Below are 17,741 nucleotides of genomic sequence, written 5' to 3'. Positions count from 1 at the left end.
TTTTTTTTATTACAAAATCAAACCCGAATTTCCCCCCAACTTTTTTTTTCAACAAACGCAGTGATAGCATACAGGTCCAGCTGGTTTTAAAAAACAAATTGTATTGCCTGATGACTGTTAAACATTTACCCAGATTTCTCTCTCCCTTTGAAGAGTGAAGTGCGAACTAGGGAGAAAAATAATAATCCACTCCCAAGTGATTGGCAGATTAAGCACCGCAGGTATCCTCAGGGTTGTCAAGTGTAGAAGCGGAGTATTGTTACTGTGTAAATTGTTGTGCGATTGCTCAGTTGTCCATCCAAGCCCCACACACCCTGCAGCTTTCATTAGTTCACTTTAATTAGATTGATCATGGCTTATAGGTTGCTATGTTACTGCACACATTCACTTTGTTAGTAAATAGCGCCAATATGTGGCTTAGTTAACCACTTCCCAACCACTTTAAATGGTAGACAGACCACTGGCTACTTAGCTGCCATTGTTTTTAATTAGTGCAGAGTTGTCGTCTCCTGGGTATGGAGAAAAGGTCCCTGGAGCGGTCTCATTTGGTTTCTGGCATCTGATCACAGCAGTGTTTATAGTTAACACTATGAGCGTCTCACTATGAGATGTCATCAGGAAATCCTGTGACATTGCCCACCAAAAGGTATCCCCCAGACTCTTATATCTGCTAGCACTATTGACCTAAATAAACTATATCTAACGTAAGTAGCTCTTTTACATGTAGCTTACACTGAATCCGTTAGTGCTAGCAAATAGGTTAAACATGACAATAACAAAGTTAAACATAACAAAATAGAAAAAATAAAAAACTACTTTCATATATAGTCCCATCACTACTTAAAATGTTAAATAAACCATATATTTACAGGTCAATATTATGGCAATAGGGCTGATTTTCAGAAGATTCCATATCGCCATAACTTATCAATAAAATCTTCTAGAGGCATCTGAGCGCCGGCAGTGGACATTAATATTATCAACACTGGGTAAATGCTTTTATTATTAAAAAGAAATCCACTTACCACACAGTGTACAGTATTCTATTTTTTCTGACTTCACGGATTAAGCGCTGGAATAAACCCTTTTCCTGAATTAGATTTAATACACAGATCAACTGCCACCATAGCCCTCCCTAACGACACACGCTAAACAATGAGTCATTACGGCATAGACGAAGGCAAGCCCAGCAGCGCCACATGTCACAAATAGTCTGTTTCGGGTCTGATGTGTCTAGGCTCATATTAAACCCTAGTCTCTGAAACCCAAGTATGCATCTATGTTGCCTAGGTGACTATCAGGCTTTGCTAATACCAATCAGATTTTTTAGCAGCCTAGGGTAGTCAGACAAATGAAAGAGAATATCTGTTTGATTTGTATAGGATAACGTTGCACTTTGTAAATATATGCTCCCATATTTTTCCAGGTCTTTTCTCTTAGATTTATTTATAGTTGATGTGAGTGTAGTAGCGACAGAGAAAAGGAATACATATTTTAAACAGGTCCTTTATAAAGCACATATCCATAAACCTTCCTCATTGCAAACTAATATTTACTCTGTTAAAGATTTAGATTTGTCTAAATGTGAAGATTCCAATGCCTGAAATAATATTTTGAGGAAAGACAGCCTGGGGCAGTAAACTCCCTATGAGGCTGCACACAATGGAAATACTTAGCGAGTACACCAAATCCTTAATAGCTTTATCGTATGGGTGAGTCATACCAGACCAATTACAAATGTGAACTGGGAAGGACGTTTTATGTTCGGAAACTATGAAGTTTGTACATTTCCCTGGCCAAAAATGGGAGACACAGCCCAGGAATGTGCAATGCTCACATAAACCTTTGCAAAATGATGCAAAAAAAATAAATAAAAAAGTTTTATTGAGAGTGCAGGAGATTATTTATGGGGATCTGATGGAGAAGGTAAAGTATGCTTGTCCTGGAGTTACCCTGCACTGCTTGGATAGGAATTATAAATAGAACATGCTTCTTGGTGTACAATGACACGGTTTATTCATGGATAATATTGTAGATACGTTAAGTTCGAGGACTACTAACATTAGGGTGTATTTTTTTTAAAAATAATGTATTTATAAAGTAGCGCAGATAGGGAGGAGGGGGTTAATGCTAGTAAACATAAACGATTACGACAAACTGATCATTTTAAAATTAAATGCACTAATGCAATATTTTATGTCCAAGTAATAAGAGAGAAATCTTTAAATCCAGAAGACAAGTGTGGTAGCTGTTGTGCACCACCAACACACAACTATACAGAACATTACAAACCTTGCTGACATAATCTACAGGCTGAGCTCCACACCACTCATACACTAGTACCTTTACTCTCAGATCTGCCCATTCTAACAGGAACCTGAGCACTGAGTCACCTTGCAAAATAGAAATAAAAAATAGAAAATATAGATGGGTTTTCACCAGACAAAAACAATAGTTATTGCAACTATTCGTTTATATACCATTACCTCTAAGTGCTAGTATCTTTTTACAGTTATGGATTCATCTCTGTCTATAATAAAACACTTCAGACAAATATAAGCTTTACTAATTTAACTTGTCTTCAAACATTATTTCTTATAGTTCATAGGCTCTGCAGAATAATTTTCATGTCGTCTTCCACAAACCTGTCGCTTCCAGATTTCAGAGTTACAAATGAACAGACTAGAAGACTTGTCAGTGCTTAACGAACAGGGCTGATAAAAATAAAAAATAAAATCTGAGCTTGCAAACATCTAAAAACACCACCAAATGATGAGACTGTAGGATTCCCTAAACCAGGCATGGCCAACCTGTGGCTCTCCAGGGGCCTAAATCATTAAGAGAAAGGCACAAAAATGAGTAAATTTTATCCTGGAAAAACAATATTAAAATGCAAGGGGTGCAAATTAGTTTATTATTTTTAGAGATGCCCGGGCTCAGTTTTCCGAAAACCTAGCCCACCCGAACATCGGAGATCAGAGTAACGAGCAGAGTTGGCTCGGTACATTCGCGCGCCCACGGAACTGAAAACGAGGCGAAACATCACCACTGCATCATCGGATCTCGCAAGTTTTGGATTCTATAAGTACCGTCCTCCACGGAGATCCGGTGCCATTTCACAGAGAGACACAGAAGGGGTAGCAGGGTTATTGGCAGTCTCCAGTGCAGTTTGGCAGCGTCATTAATGAAAGAGAAAGAGGAGGGCTGGCAGTGTTCTTAAAAGTCTTCAGTGACATTGTACTGTGCTATAGCTCACACAGAAACCGTAGCGGTGGCAGTGTTCTTGCCAGTCTACAGTGTACGTGCCATTGCTCATGGGTAGCAGTGTTCCTGTCACTCTCCAGTCTCATTGCTCTGTGCCATTGATATGAATTCACATCAGTCCACAGAAGACCAGGAGAACCAAGCACCTACTGGCACCAGTCATGATGATACTAAAGCCTCTACATCATCTGCTAAAGCCTATGTTAAAGTGCATAGTGATTTTAAGTCAGGGAAACAAAAATGTAAAAAAAAACAAACAAAAAAACTTTAAAAGAAAAAACCACCTCTCTAATAAAGGTGAAAGTTTACTGTAGAAAAACACAAAATTGCCAACTTGCCATTCTACCCAAAATATTAAACAAGCATACCAGCATCAGCTAGCTACCTTCACAGCTAGATCCAAGCACCTTTAATCTACACTGTCATCATACTCACACAATAATTCATCCCCGCTGGAATCCACCATTACAGAAGTCTCTGTACTATGATGTAAATTGGCCTCTCTCGTGGAATCTGTAGTTCATTTTACAGCAGAGCTGTCACTATTTTTGTGCTGAATCATCTGCATCACCACAGAAAAGCCAAGTTTTTTCCTAGCAGCAGTTACCACAGAAACTGAGGGAGGAGACAATGTCGTGTCATGTACCACTTGAGCTGTCAGCTTGCTGACCAGGAGCTCATTGCATCTCTTGAGATCTAGGTCAGTTGGAAAAAAAGAGAAGACATAGCTCTTAAAGCTAGGATCATGCACAGTTGCCACAATGTAGTGATCAGATTTTAAGATGTTGATAACTCTAGCGAAGCAAAGTACTTGATCTACAAGTCCTACATAGTGTCACGAGCCGCGGCGGTACTCACAGGCGCCGCGGCTCGCTTCTCATGCGCCCCAGCCGTCACCTTGACGACCGGGACGTCATTTCCTCTTCCTGTCCGGCCGTCACCAGGGCAACGGCCGGACGCTAGTACACTAGCGCTGCGTCCCGGCGGTGCTGGTAGCCGGGCGCATGCGCATAGCAGGCAGCCTGTGGGCTGATTCTATTAGGCTGAATAACAGGCATTAGCCTGCAACTGTGTATCTCGTGACCCTGACCTCTGGCCTGTTTACAGTTTCTCCTGTCTGCCTGTGACCCTTGACCCCGGTTCGTTAACTGGAATAGCAACCGGCTGCCGGCCCTTGACCTCTGCGTAGACCTCACCCTGCTTGCCTGGGTTCTCCCCAGTCGGCACACACTTCACGACCCTCTGTCAGTCTGCAGCCCAGTCTGTCCCCACCACCAGGGGCTCCAGTGAACACCTGATTGGCAGAGTAGACTCCGGGTTGTGTTGTGCCGGCTGGAGGGGTTCCTAACACATAGTAGTGTAATTGCTTTGTTTTATCTCCTCATTCAATTTCTCTAGCTGCTTTCCAAAAGTACAAATTTCTAATTACGGGAATCACTTGATTCTTCAAGTTAAGTGCTGAACTCACTTCACAGGTGGCTATTTAGAGTGGTTTCAGCAACTTGCACAACACAGAAATTATTCTCCACTGCGCTGGACTAAAGTACATGCCCCTTCAAATTCTATTATTCTTGCAGCTGCTGAAAACTCCAACATGCTGTTGCAGAATAAGCTCTGTACCACCAGGTAGATTGTGTGAGCAAAACAGGGAATGTGATGGAATTCTCCCAGCTGTAATGCTCTCACAATATTGGTGGCGTTATCAGAAATAACATATCCTCAGGAGAGTCGAAGTGGGATAAGCCATGTTGCAATGACATTCCTTAGTTTTTCAAACAGGTTGTCAGCGGTATGCCTCAGTGTAGCCGATGATACAGAAATGTAGGATACCATTTTGTATTTGCAACAAGATGAGGGGGATATTTGTATTTGTATTGTATATGAGGGGGTATCTACTGGCAAAGCAAGCTGAGGGGTGTACTTCACAGTATGTGGAGAGCCACAGGTTGGCCAGGCCTGCCCTAAACATTTAATCTCTACCTAGAGACACATTTTAAAAGAATCGCTTTAGAAAGCAGACCCTATCCAAAGCCTAGACATTGTATTTTTCCAAACTACTTTTATCCAACTAAAATTATTGCAATGATTGGGAAGAGTTTATTTTTTAATTCCACCTTTGGGCTGAACTTTTCCTGCTGTTCACATAATGTGTACAGATTTGGCCAGGGGCAGGAATCAGTAGTCTAATTTATTCAGCTATTTGGAATTGGCCTGAGCAAGTCAATTACAGATTTAATCAGTTGGCAATCTAGGAAGACTGACAAATATGAAATAAAACATTTTAAGGGTGCAGAAAAATATTCCCCTCCATCACGTCTGTAGTAAAACTCCTCTCAATTACCTTAAATTTAAGTAACTGGATGATATATGTAGATTATTCTGTATGTATACCAATCTTTTTTAACAAGTTTATTGGTGAAATGCATTACATAAATAAGACTGGTATTTTGACAGATTGGGAAGGGCACAAGCTAGCTTTTTTTTCAGGGGGGATTTAACACTTCCTTTATTTTTCTAACAGGCTATAATTGTGCTGCTTAGCCACATGTGCAACAAGATGAATGGTGTAAAAAAACAACAAAATAACTAAATGCTTCTCTGCCTTTTGGACAAGATAATGTGTACTAACTGTCCTAGTCCAGAGGGAGTGATGAACCCGTTGATGGGTTCACAGATTACCTTGATTCGAGGTTAGTTGCTGGAAGGCTGAGGTATATGTGCTCCCAGTTTATGGGCCTTTATGGCTCCCAGTTTAAAGGGCCTTTATGGCTTCAGGGTTGGGAATTAAATGGCCCACCCTCGCTTTGGCAAAGGGGGATCTGAAGACTTTTGCCCACTAGTTGGCATAGTGGCTTTGTAGCCTTCTGAGTGTCACAGTCAGTGTTTTATCCAGAGCATCTGGGGATCATTGTTATTTTTAGAATTTTTATCTTTTTAATAAACATGTAAATGATAATGTACTGTTCGTAGCATTTCTTTTTTCCTATACATGAGTGAGCTGATCTTAAAGGCATATTGCACGTATTTGGCCTTAAGAAGATGACATCTTTGATATACAACGCAATGTTACAATCAATATTCTGTGAGTGCATTCACAACAAGGGTGTTGAGTTGCTCACATGGTGGTATTGATTACTATTATTAATCACCTAAGAGAAGATTACATTGGGAGCATATCTATGAATTATTTACCGTATTACACTATTTTGTCTTTTTCCATTTTATTTCTTATATCTATATCACATGGGAGGAAGATTTAAGAAAAACTGATGTCAGACCTTTTGTTGGACTTCTTGATAAATTAGAAATTGAACTACATGAACTTTGAGACGGTTGTACATTTTGGATATTGAAGATTTGAAGTTTTGCTGTTTTTGTAGTTTCAATACTTTTCATAGAGAGATTGATTTTAGTTTATGTTTTTTTACACTCTTTTAGTGTATATTCTTTTTTAGTATAAGATTATTGATCGGCAGCGCCATCTCTGTTTTCCAATTTTATTAATACTAATAAATTAAGTACCATCAGTTGAAGGGGTCAGTATGTAAAAGCAGCTGCTATACAGCGGTGCTGATGATCATCATTCTGTATTGTTGCACCAGGAAGAGATATATGTCTCCTAAAAGGTTTATCTGGGTATGCATCAGAGTATAATTTTGGCACAGTTGCAGGAACACGGTCTAACTGAACTCTGCTTATGCTTGCCTGCCGCTACACTGCCTCTCAGTCGTAAGGGGAAAGCAAATAAACACAGATGCAGACATACATGTACATATTTATCTGCGGTACGGAAAGGTAAATCATACACAAAAAAATTGCATATGTCCAACTCCAAATGAGCCCCAAAACGGCTTTCTCTAGTGCATGTAGTCGACAGGTAGGCTATAACGCTATTCATTGAATTTAATGGATGAGCAACAATAGATGCTTACATCTGCTCTACAGATGATGTATTTTAAAATGTACAAAGTTTGCTGTATTTTTAGTGACAGGTGACGTCTGATTAATCCCTGCTCTCTGCTGCTAATAGATCACACTGCACAACCAAACATTATTCTTATGTTGACACGTTTCCCAGGCATTTCTCTTAATAGAAGGGTGTTGTGTATTACAATCGATTTTCTCTGCTAAGTAGAGTGAGCTTGTTTTGAAGCAGGGCACTGACAGGCTGGCATGAACCTCCTATGTCTACATAGCTGGCCCATTGCTAGAATTTGGGATCAAGTTCTCTGGAGTCACCCCTTGCAGAGCAGTTCCCGGATTGAATTTACAGCAGGCGGCTGGGTGTCTATGAGATATGCTATGTAAACACATGTAACTCCTTCCATTCCAAATAAATCTAGAACCCCAATCCCTTAACTCAACACCATGCAAACCTCAAACTCTTCTTCTAGCCTATCAAAGTAGTTGTCCGAGGCATAGTTTTGGTGGTAGGTGCAGGAAAGATTTGCATTTGGCCTTTAATAGCCAGTTTCAATAAGAAGTTCATAAAGTGCACACACCACTAGCAACATAGCAAAAGCCACATCATTCAAGGCTACAATACAATCACACTTCACTGACGCACGTCGTTGCAAGGAAGAGGCTGGTGTGGTACTCCAAGCACTGAAAACAAGTGATCAAAAATATTTAAAAAAGGGAATAGTATTTTTTAATTATATGGGTACCACTCTGATCAGCATTGTCTGCATGTTCTAATCAAGTCACACAAGAGGAGCTCAGTGCAAGACCATTTCAAGTCTCCCACTGTGAAGCACAGCCCACTAAGCACAAACCCACTGCCCGCCTGTCAGTCAACCCAAAGATCGTGGCATTGTATAATGCACACACACACAGAAGCGCTGCTGTATGTTATTGTTGTATTTCCGTTCCGTTATAAACAGCAATGCTGCAAAGCAAAAATCAAGGGCCTTGCACTACAATGTCCCTTTAGAATTTATTTACCAGATATTTATTTATTTTTCAGTGTACAAAACCCTAATGACTGCCTCTCAATCCCCTCCTCTTTGTGTCCATTTAGATTACCCATTCTTTCACTTGTATAACAAGGATACAACTCCAATCAGAATGTATATTTCTACCATACTTCACGTATACCTAAAAGTTATTTTAAGCATGTGCGTGCCGGTATGTGCCAATGTATGCTGTATAATGGCAGAACTACTATAGGGGGCAAGGGCTATAACAGACTGTAGTCATATTTCATACTGCATGCTGCCCTGTGATGCACGCGGTCATATGGCTCTGTGCTACAATATAGGTATTAGGAAGTAGGGGCAGAATGATAATGCTGACAGTGGGGCCCTAAAGATTTTTGGTAGGCTACCAGATTGTAACTAGTAATGCTCATAGTAATAAACATGTACAAAACATGTGTAATTTTCCAATTTAAATACCTTTATTATTGTGCAATAAACTTGAGAGTTTCCATTTGCTTGTACAGAAACCTCAGAGGTTAAACAGCTCTTGTAATTCTGTAGCGCACAAGCATTCCACATCTCCTGCTGAGCAAACACATTGAGAAACCTCACCCAGCACCACAGTCTGGATGTGCTCAGGTCCTTGCCGCCACGCAGCAGCTCTGTATCCTTCTATGCAGACACTTCCTAAGACATTGCCTAATGGTCTACTTCAAAGATAGATAGCAGTATATTAAAAGGACCTATATAGCCCTCAATATTTACATGCCTATCTTATTTACAGGTCTTATTTACAAAGTCATTTATTATATATTTAGATGTAATTGATATTCTATGCAGTGCTATTTTGAATACAGTGGCTAGACTAATTTTCCTTGTAAAACGTTCCTCTGATGCTGCTCTGCTCTCTCGTTCCCTACATTGGTTGTCTGTATTCTACCTAATCCAATATAAAACACTTCTACTAATATAAAAGGCCATAAACAAAACTGTACAAACATACATCTCCTCACTGGTTTCCAAAATATCTCCTAACTCAACCCCTGCACTTTGCCCAAGATCTGTATCTTTCTTCCACACAACACAACACATGCTCCCACTCCCGGTTACAGGACTTTCTGGCTGCTCCTACTGTGTGGCATGCCCTCCTTACACAAACAAGACTTCCATCTAGCTTCCAAACCTTCAAAGTGCCCTGAAAACACATTTTTTTCAGGCAAATTGATCACATTCCCAAACTATCCTCTTAACCTCCCTAGGCTATTGTACCCAATTAGCACAGTTTACACAAAAACTACAAGCGTTCTCTTTCTATGCTCAAACAAACCTCTGATCCCCCTGACCAACATGGCTGTGCGACTGGATCATACAGCCCCCACTAAGCACCTTTTTCTATTGCAATCTGGCTGGAGCAATATATGGCACTTAACCTTAATAAATCAAATTCTGATTGTCCTATAGATTACAAGCTTGCGAGCTTACCTTTTTGTTGCCAATATGAAAGCGCCATAGAATATGCTGCAGTTATATAAATAAAGGTTATTAATAATAGTGCTGAACAATATGTGCGTTTACCTTTTTTTCAGGTCCCCAGTTTACTTTACAGCTCTAAATTGTAAGCACATTGTGCGCTTCATCCATCTGGCCAGATATGTAAACAATATGACCACATATGTGGGTGGCCAATTTACACAGACCCTGCAGTGCAGATACCAATCCCAGCAGCAGATTGCACTGTCCCTCAAGCTCCTCTTCACTTCTGGATCCCCCAATCATTTCACAAGTGTGCGAATGTCATCAGCCAACCTGATTCTCTACCATTACAGATTACTTGTGACCCAAGGCAAGTGAATTCTGGTAGATTAAGATAGGGCTGACCATGGTACAAATGTCAGAGACCTTCGCTGAAATCAACCAAACCGTTCAACCAAATTCTACACGACAATGCAAAGCATAAGGAAGCAGTAGGGAAAAGGCACCATTGTGACCTCTCAGAACACTCAGCTGGTTCCCTACTGATCACAAAGAATTTTCCTCTTTAGGACCTGTTCGCGTATTAAGGTGGAAGGAAAATCTTGCCTAAGTGGCAAAGTAATCCATGACTGGAAGGTGATGCCTCAGTGAACACTAAGACTAGCCAATCAAGGACCTGCTGCTTAACCGGTGCTAATATCACATAGGTATTCTAATGTAGCAATGTGGGAGTACATATAGACATGGGATCCAGTTGCAATGGACATTCTAAAACCGTTCTGTCTATGTGTTAATGTAAAGTCCACTTCAATAGACATGGGGGGGCTTAGTCTTTAAAGGACTGTAAAACAATGACACAAACTTGCAGACTTGTCCAAGGTCACCAGGTACTGACCATGAAATTTCAACCACTGTCTCCCATGCTTAAAACAATCATAAACAAGACCAGACTGTAAAACCATCTCTAAAAATAGTCACAGTACAGCATTACAAAAAATTGTATGAGCTATTGAGCTATATAAAAACAAAAGATAATAAAAATGTCCATGGCAGTCAGAACTAGTTTGCCATAAATACAAATGGCAATTACACAATCAACATATATGTGTTTGTGGATTTTAGTCTAATAATTATTCCAGCAGTGACTGTCTCACCAAACCTTGCTTATAGGTAGAAGTCTGGGGGGGGGGGGTAAGGTGTGAATATAAACAAATCTAAGAAAGAACCCGACATGCATCACTTTTTACTCTACAGTTTACCAGAGCCAACAGATTACAATGCAAGCAATCGCATAAACACTAATCTCTACACTGGGAATTAAATCAGCAATCAGTGAAGAGCTCTGGTTCTGCTACCTCTGCTGGTGATTAAATAGCCAAACCCAACACACAGTGAAGATAGCAATTCTATGGTTTTAACCAATATACTTTAAAATCCTCTTTGTGCCACTTGTCTTCATGCCTCTAGTTGCTAGTGACTTTTTAGGCTAAATATTGGATCAGTGGCTGCCTGCACTGCATTAAAGCAATGTGTTCCCTTTAATATGTATGAAAATATCCAATCTCTTATACCAAATATCACCTTTTCTGACATTTTGAAATGTACACGACCAGTAGAAAAATCATATCCACTTAATTCTCTGACCGAACTACATGCAAGAAAACAATTTGGAAAAGTGCTATAGTAAAACAAAATATTCACTCTTTCCCTAAGTTTCTTGCCAGTAAAGTTTGAAAATATTCAGATTAAGTCCAAATGACTCATTAAATTGTGCTTTTAGGCAGCACGGGCATGTTATGCCCAAATTTGTACTGAAATGTATAATTTAGGAGTTTTCCTTTATTATGTTAACATATTCCCAAAAGGAAGGGAAGAGAAAAACAGACAACTCATAATTAAACCCTTTGCTGCCAGACAGCCTGCACACAATCAATCACATGGATTTTCACTGAAAAAGATGAATGGCTACTGAAATGTTCATTTAATATATTGCTTAAATATGAGGTTTTAAAACTGATCAGAAATACAATTTCCCTGTTAAGAAACGGCTTCCTAGCACAATTTAGTGAAAATCAACAGATGTGTTGAATGTATGTAGTTTTATGCGGACCACGTCATGTACAGACATCTTAGAGTATACCTTTCACCATATAGCCAGTGCAGACAGACGTTTGAGGGTGGAATCAATACTCAGTCGTCTATCCATTTACTAGAGGCTGAATTCTCGTGAATATTGGTTTGGCCTACAATCCACTGGGTACAGTGATAAACTGTTTACTGTACTCCTATCTAATTCTACTTCCCTTCAGTGCAGCATTCCTTGAAGGGCCCAACAGTCAAATGGTGCACTTATACTAAGATGGGCTTTTTCAAAGCGGTGTTGTCGAGGCCCCTCCCTCATGAAAATCCCATTTTTTCTGCCTGTGTGAATCAGGAAGTAGTAGTAGAGTGCAGGACTGGACTATTGGAGCATTCTGGCTGAACCAGCAGAGTCATGAAACGCCCCACCAAAATTAGGTGGACCATTATATTCCATCATACCTTAGTGAACTCCACTCAATACTACCTTATGTTGCGGACCATAATATGCACCTTTAAATTGGGTATTGGGTCTCAATGTATCACTGCATTTACACTATAGCGGTGGCTTAGCTTCGTTCTGATGTCCCTGCATCTGACAAGTACTTGGTGATAGTGGCAGAGATGTAAAGCTGGGTACACACTACACGGTTTTCGTCCAATAATCGGCTCAATCAGCCGACACACGACCGCTCAATCAAAAGTCGGGTCAGTGTGTGTAGTGACACGATGGTCGAAAGTCTGCCCAAATGGACGATTGTCACCTCATTTGGTTGGTCGTACCGTTTAATATTTTCGTTCCAATCTTGTTTCCGTTGTGTAGTGTGTATAAACTTCCGACCGATCCACAACAGTGAGTATGAAATTACAGTCATTGCTCACGACAACATGGCTGTAAAAAGTCGCTAAAGGGACATCCACTCTTCCCTTTATCGTCCTAAACAAGGCTAGTGTGTATGCAGTCCATGGACCGAGCGATCGGACCATCGATCGCATGTAAAATCGCTTGGCATAAAAAGCTGGTTGAAATTTCTGTAGTGTGTACCTAGCTTAAGAGTGGAGAAATCTACAGGTCAGGACTGCAGCAAGAAGAGTGCAAGAAGTTAATAAGCAGAGAAGGCGAAGTGAGCAAAAGGAGAAGTGAGAAAAACAAATAAAAATAAATGGAGGGGAGAAACATTAGCAAAGTAGATCACTATATATCAAATAGCATAAAAGAGCACAAAAAAATAAAAATAAAAAAAAAGGACGAGAAAGAGCAAACAGAGGAAGAGGAAAGGAACCAACAAACGGCAAAGAACGGGGAGAAAAGAAAAAAAGGCATAGATAGAAAGGGAGGAAAAGCAAACTACAGATGGGGAAGAGATATACAAAAAGGTATCCGATGGAGAGAGATAATAAGCAGGCAAGAGGGTGAAACCAGGATACACTGGGGAAACAAAATCACAAATGGGGGTAATATGAAAATAATATAGTCCTGTGTCTCTTATACTCTGAAAAAATATGGTAATTTTGCAGTGGAATTTTTAAAGAACTAAACCAGAAAAAAAAATACAACAAAATTTCAAAACAGACTTTAGTCTACAACTATATCAAATTGTATAGTGAAATAAGTAATTATTTCTTCTAATATAAAGCACAACAGTTTAAGATTTAAGCTTTTTATGTTCCAAGTTCAAGTTAATGGACTCAGGATGTGCATTAGACATGTATTTAATCACAGTGTTAATAAAACAACGACTTGACACAACCCGTGCCAAATTACACACTAATGATGTTTCATTATTACTCAGAGTAGATGCTACACTGGGCAGACTGGGGCAATGTAATTACAATGTATAGATTTGTTCATTCGTGTAGCCTTAGTCTGTGTGCGGAGGTTTGCCAGGGAAAAAGCATGCAGTTTTGATGGAAGAAACAATTTGCTGTTTAGGTGGCTATACAGGAGCTGGTACAATAACCTTTGTTTTCAGATCTGCATTTATTTTATTTACATTGTATGTCTCTATTTTATGTATGTCCTGTTTTCCCTATTGTACGGTGCTGCGGAGCACTGTCGTGCCTTGCAAATATACGATATTAAGAGTAGTAAGAAAGATAAAATTATGCATAGTTGAAGGGACCAGCTCACCTTAAGCACACATGCCATATATGCAAACCTCCTGGTTCACGGATCTTTTCCAAAACTCATGCTTTGATTCTTGCTTATGTCCAAAATTCCATTCCCACCATCTGGCTTCCTTTCCTACATCTCATGTTCCTGGATCCTCTCTACTATTTTTTTATCATCTCCTGTCCATTGTCTCCATCTCACATCTTCTCTTACTCACATTTCATCTCTTTCTAAATCTCATGTATCTTCCAACATTCTGGCTGCTGTCTTCCTGGTCTAACTACAGCTATATTAACTTCTTCAGCTGGCCACATAGGTCTTTGTGTATCTTCACTGATGATCACTTTAAATGTTCAAAACTTTATCAGATAACTTCAGCATAACACAAAATTTGGTTGATCAATTACTCCAATGAAGAGTTTGAGGTCATTGGCAGCTAATCCATGTACTTTGAGTTTTGGGCTGTAAAGTTGGATTGCAAACTACCAGATCTGCATAATTTGGCCCTGTATGTGTATGGCTATGTTTTTTGTTTTTTAAAATAGTGTTGTTTTCCAATAGTCGGAATGATAGACATGACCAGCTGGTGAACAACTACACTCTTCAGCACCTGTCTGGCAAATATTTTACATTCAAACTCACCATCTCCTGTTTCTCTAGGTTTCCCAGCTTGTGTCTCTGACATTGTGTCATTTCTCTTTCTCAAGACTTTCAACATGACATTAAAGTAGAATTGCATGACGTAGGTCTCTTACCTTAATAACTTCAGGTGTCTGCTGAATTGACAAAGTGGAGCCAGAATCCTTGACTTGGGTCTGGTTAGTGGGTGAGGACAAGGGAGTCTGAGGAACTAAGGTTTCCTGGAGGATTTGCATAACTTCCTTCTGTTTAGATAGAGTACCTCTACCTGATCGCCAATCAACAAGTTCTTGAGCAAAGTCCTCAATGCTGCCCAATATACGCAACAAAAGATTGTCATCATCCTCTAATGTATTTGTGGTGGTTTCCTTTTCATCTGCTAATGGAGTCCATTGTGTCTTGAGCTCTTCCTTGACATCAGGCAGTCTGTACTGGACTTTGGAGGGTGCTGGTGAGGAAACTGGTGGGTTCTTTAATGTGTTTTCAATTTTTTGAGAAAAGCGTTCTAAATCCAAAAGCAATTTATCAATTTCCTCATGGTCACTGGTCCTTTCCACTGTAGTTGGTGCTAGTTTACTCACATTTGAGAGAGCTACAACTGCTCTGGCATTTCCATTGCTAGAGTGGGGAGCAGAAGGATTGCTAGAGAATATCAAAGTCTTCTCCACAGGGACGTGGGCATTGGTCAACTTAGTATGACATTGACTTTCCACTGACCTGTACTTACACTCTGACAATTCTGGCACGCCAGTACTTGGTAGTTTCTTTTGGTAACCAATTGCTGTTTGTGAATCTGAGTCCTCCTCAATAAAAAGTTTTTCGATTGAGTTCCTGGAAAACTTCTCTATGGTGTTTCCAGAATGTTGTTTTGGAGGATTGGTTTGCTGAGGAGATGAAGAATGTTTTTTTTGAGAACCCGATTGATTCTGTTTGTTGCCTCTTTGCCAAGTCTTTGCAGGTAGTGGAGGGGCAACTTCTGGTACAGATTTAACTTCAGTATCTTCACTGACAATTGTGCTTTGTGGTGTTGATTCATTATCTTCACTGGTGGTTGAAGGAGTAGCTTTCAAAGAAGGGGGTGTCTGCACAACATCTTCATATTTAGGAGGCTGTTCATGGCCATATATTGGAGAAAATGAATGTTGCTGCAGACTGTTGAGGCTTTTTACAAGTTCAGCCAAGTCATTAGGTTCAGCTCGCCCATGAGGTCCTTGTTCCAGTTCAAAGGGAAGCTTTTTAAGGTAGGAAGACAGTCTTGCCATTACATTCATGTAAATGATCTCAGGATTCGGAAAAGGATCTGAACCCTTTCCCTCTCCCATACTGTTACTGTTCCCACCAACTGATCGATTTTTGATGCACTGCTTGATTATGTTGGTGCATTTCTTTAGGTCCTCAGAACATTTGAGCAGAATGTCCAGGCACATTTTTATGTCTTCACCAGATGCTGAACTGTCAAGCATATGCTTCTTCAAAATCTGGTTTATGAGGTTCTCTTCTGATATCCCTTGCAGATATAATGATGCCATGTTATTAATGCTATGTTCTAAAGATGTGCTGTGGGGCATTAATGCCTTTTCCTCTGACCCCTGAGCTTGTAACAAGGCAAAAGGAGGACAGTTCTCATTGTTACCAAACTGGCCATATATAAAGTCATAGTCAGCAGACTTCCTGCCAAAAGACTCCGGACGGACTTTTCGACCTTTCCTGAGATTGACATGCTGGTTTGAGGCATTCTTTAACTTTTCAAAAGAAAACTCCTTGGTTTTTCCACTGGCAAGGTTTATGGCTTCACCTGTTATGTCCTTCAGGCTGCCAGTACTCTGAACGGTAGACACCTTTTTGACTCTAGGGTTCAGATGGGAGTAATCCTCACCACAAACTACACTCTCACCGACTGCAATTTTATTGACAACATCGCCACCATGAGTGGGGGTCGTCTCAGGCGCTTTCAGAAGTTCTGAGCACACAGTGTGATGTGCAACCAGGCATTGAACTCCTAGTCTATGGGCCTGACAACTTCCTGGACAATAATGAACTACATTCTGCAATCTATTGTCCAACACCACATTATTGTAATATGTGATTTTGCTCACAATCACCCTGTAAGGTGCAGCCATCAGGGAAATAAATAAATTTAAAAAGAAATCTAAAACTTAATAGCTGGCATCCATCTTTTAGTGTAGGTGCAGTGTGAAATTTATATAACTACGCTTTTTTTTTTTGACATATGCTTTCAAAAATGTTTAGCTGATATGCTAGTCAATGCCTTCAGAAATCGGGTTAAGATTGATAAAACCATAGAAATGAAGACTACAAATATACACGCATGTCAAGAATAAATATAATCACAATTCACAAAGAGAGCCAACAGATGGTATCAGTTTCCAGTCAAATTTGATGGGGATGAAGGATTTAATAGTTTATCTCTGTATCTTGTCTCCGGCTTGTACGGCACTGCATCTCCTCTCAACAGTCTTTCTCTGTATCCACAAAATGCCTTGAGTGAACATATAAAGGTGCCTTTGCAAGGACATTGCTGCATACAATTAGATATAGAAGTCGTGAAGTTTTTGTATCAATGGCACAATTTCTGTCAAATGTGTTAGAAGTTGAGCAGGAGCAATACCTATGAAGAAACATAAATACATTTTTTTTATTAAAAAAGCAGAAATGTGTGCAAATAAGATATTCAAATCGTACGGGTGTCTGTTAAAAAGTCAACAGGGACATTACAACATTTTATGTTTGCATTACTGTTCTAGTTGTGTAAAAATAAGGAAATATAAATTGTTGATGATGATGATGCTTCAACATCTAAGCATTACTTACTTTGATCAAAAAGTTATTTGCTCTGTAATATTAAACAAACAAATTTTGCACTCAGAAATCGCGTGTGAGCCTGTTGTAGGCAGTATACACATCTTCTGTATTTTAAAGTGCAAATGTGCTGTATTTAAAATTACAAAATGGTGGCTTGGTGAGCCTCAAATTTAATGTTAAGTGAGCAAACTTGCTATATTCAATTCGGAGGGTCAGGATTTTTTTTCACTGCTCAGACGACAAATTAAAGCTTTCAATGCCAGCCTATTCATGGCTCACATGTTTAGTGCTCAGGGAGTCAATGTAATAAAGACCTGTCAGATCAAATGTATATATGATGCACACGCCAAGTATTCCACAATCCTAAATTGCGCATAATGGGTCCCTTTAAGAGTTAGGATCAAATCCAAATGAAGGGTACAAAGTTGCAA

At 39.7% G+C, this 17,741-nt stretch overlaps 1 protein-coding gene across 2 annotated transcripts in view; it reads right to left on the bottom strand.

The window, feature by feature from the left end:
• The window catches only part of PPP2R3A (protein phosphatase 2 regulatory subunit B''alpha), a 159,495-nt gene that overhangs the window by 63,995 nt on the left and 77,759 nt on the right, over window positions 1–17,741 (bottom strand). For both annotated transcript variants that reach the window (XM_075201532.1, XM_075201533.1), the window contains exon 2: window positions 14,604–17,116. In XM_075201532.1, the coding sequence (XP_075057633.1) occupies window positions 14,604–16,607 (2,004 nt within the window). In that variant the 5' untranslated portion in view covers window positions 16,608–17,116. The remainder of the gene's footprint in view (window positions 1–14,603; window positions 17,117–17,741) is intronic.

Source organism: Mixophyes fleayi, chromosome 3 (assembly GCF_038048845.1).
Source record: "Mixophyes fleayi isolate aMixFle1 chromosome 3, aMixFle1.hap1, whole genome shotgun sequence".
NCBI lineage: Eukaryota > Metazoa > Chordata > Amphibia > Anura > Limnodynastidae > Mixophyes > Mixophyes fleayi.
This window is presented reverse-complemented; position numbering and strand designations above follow the sequence as displayed.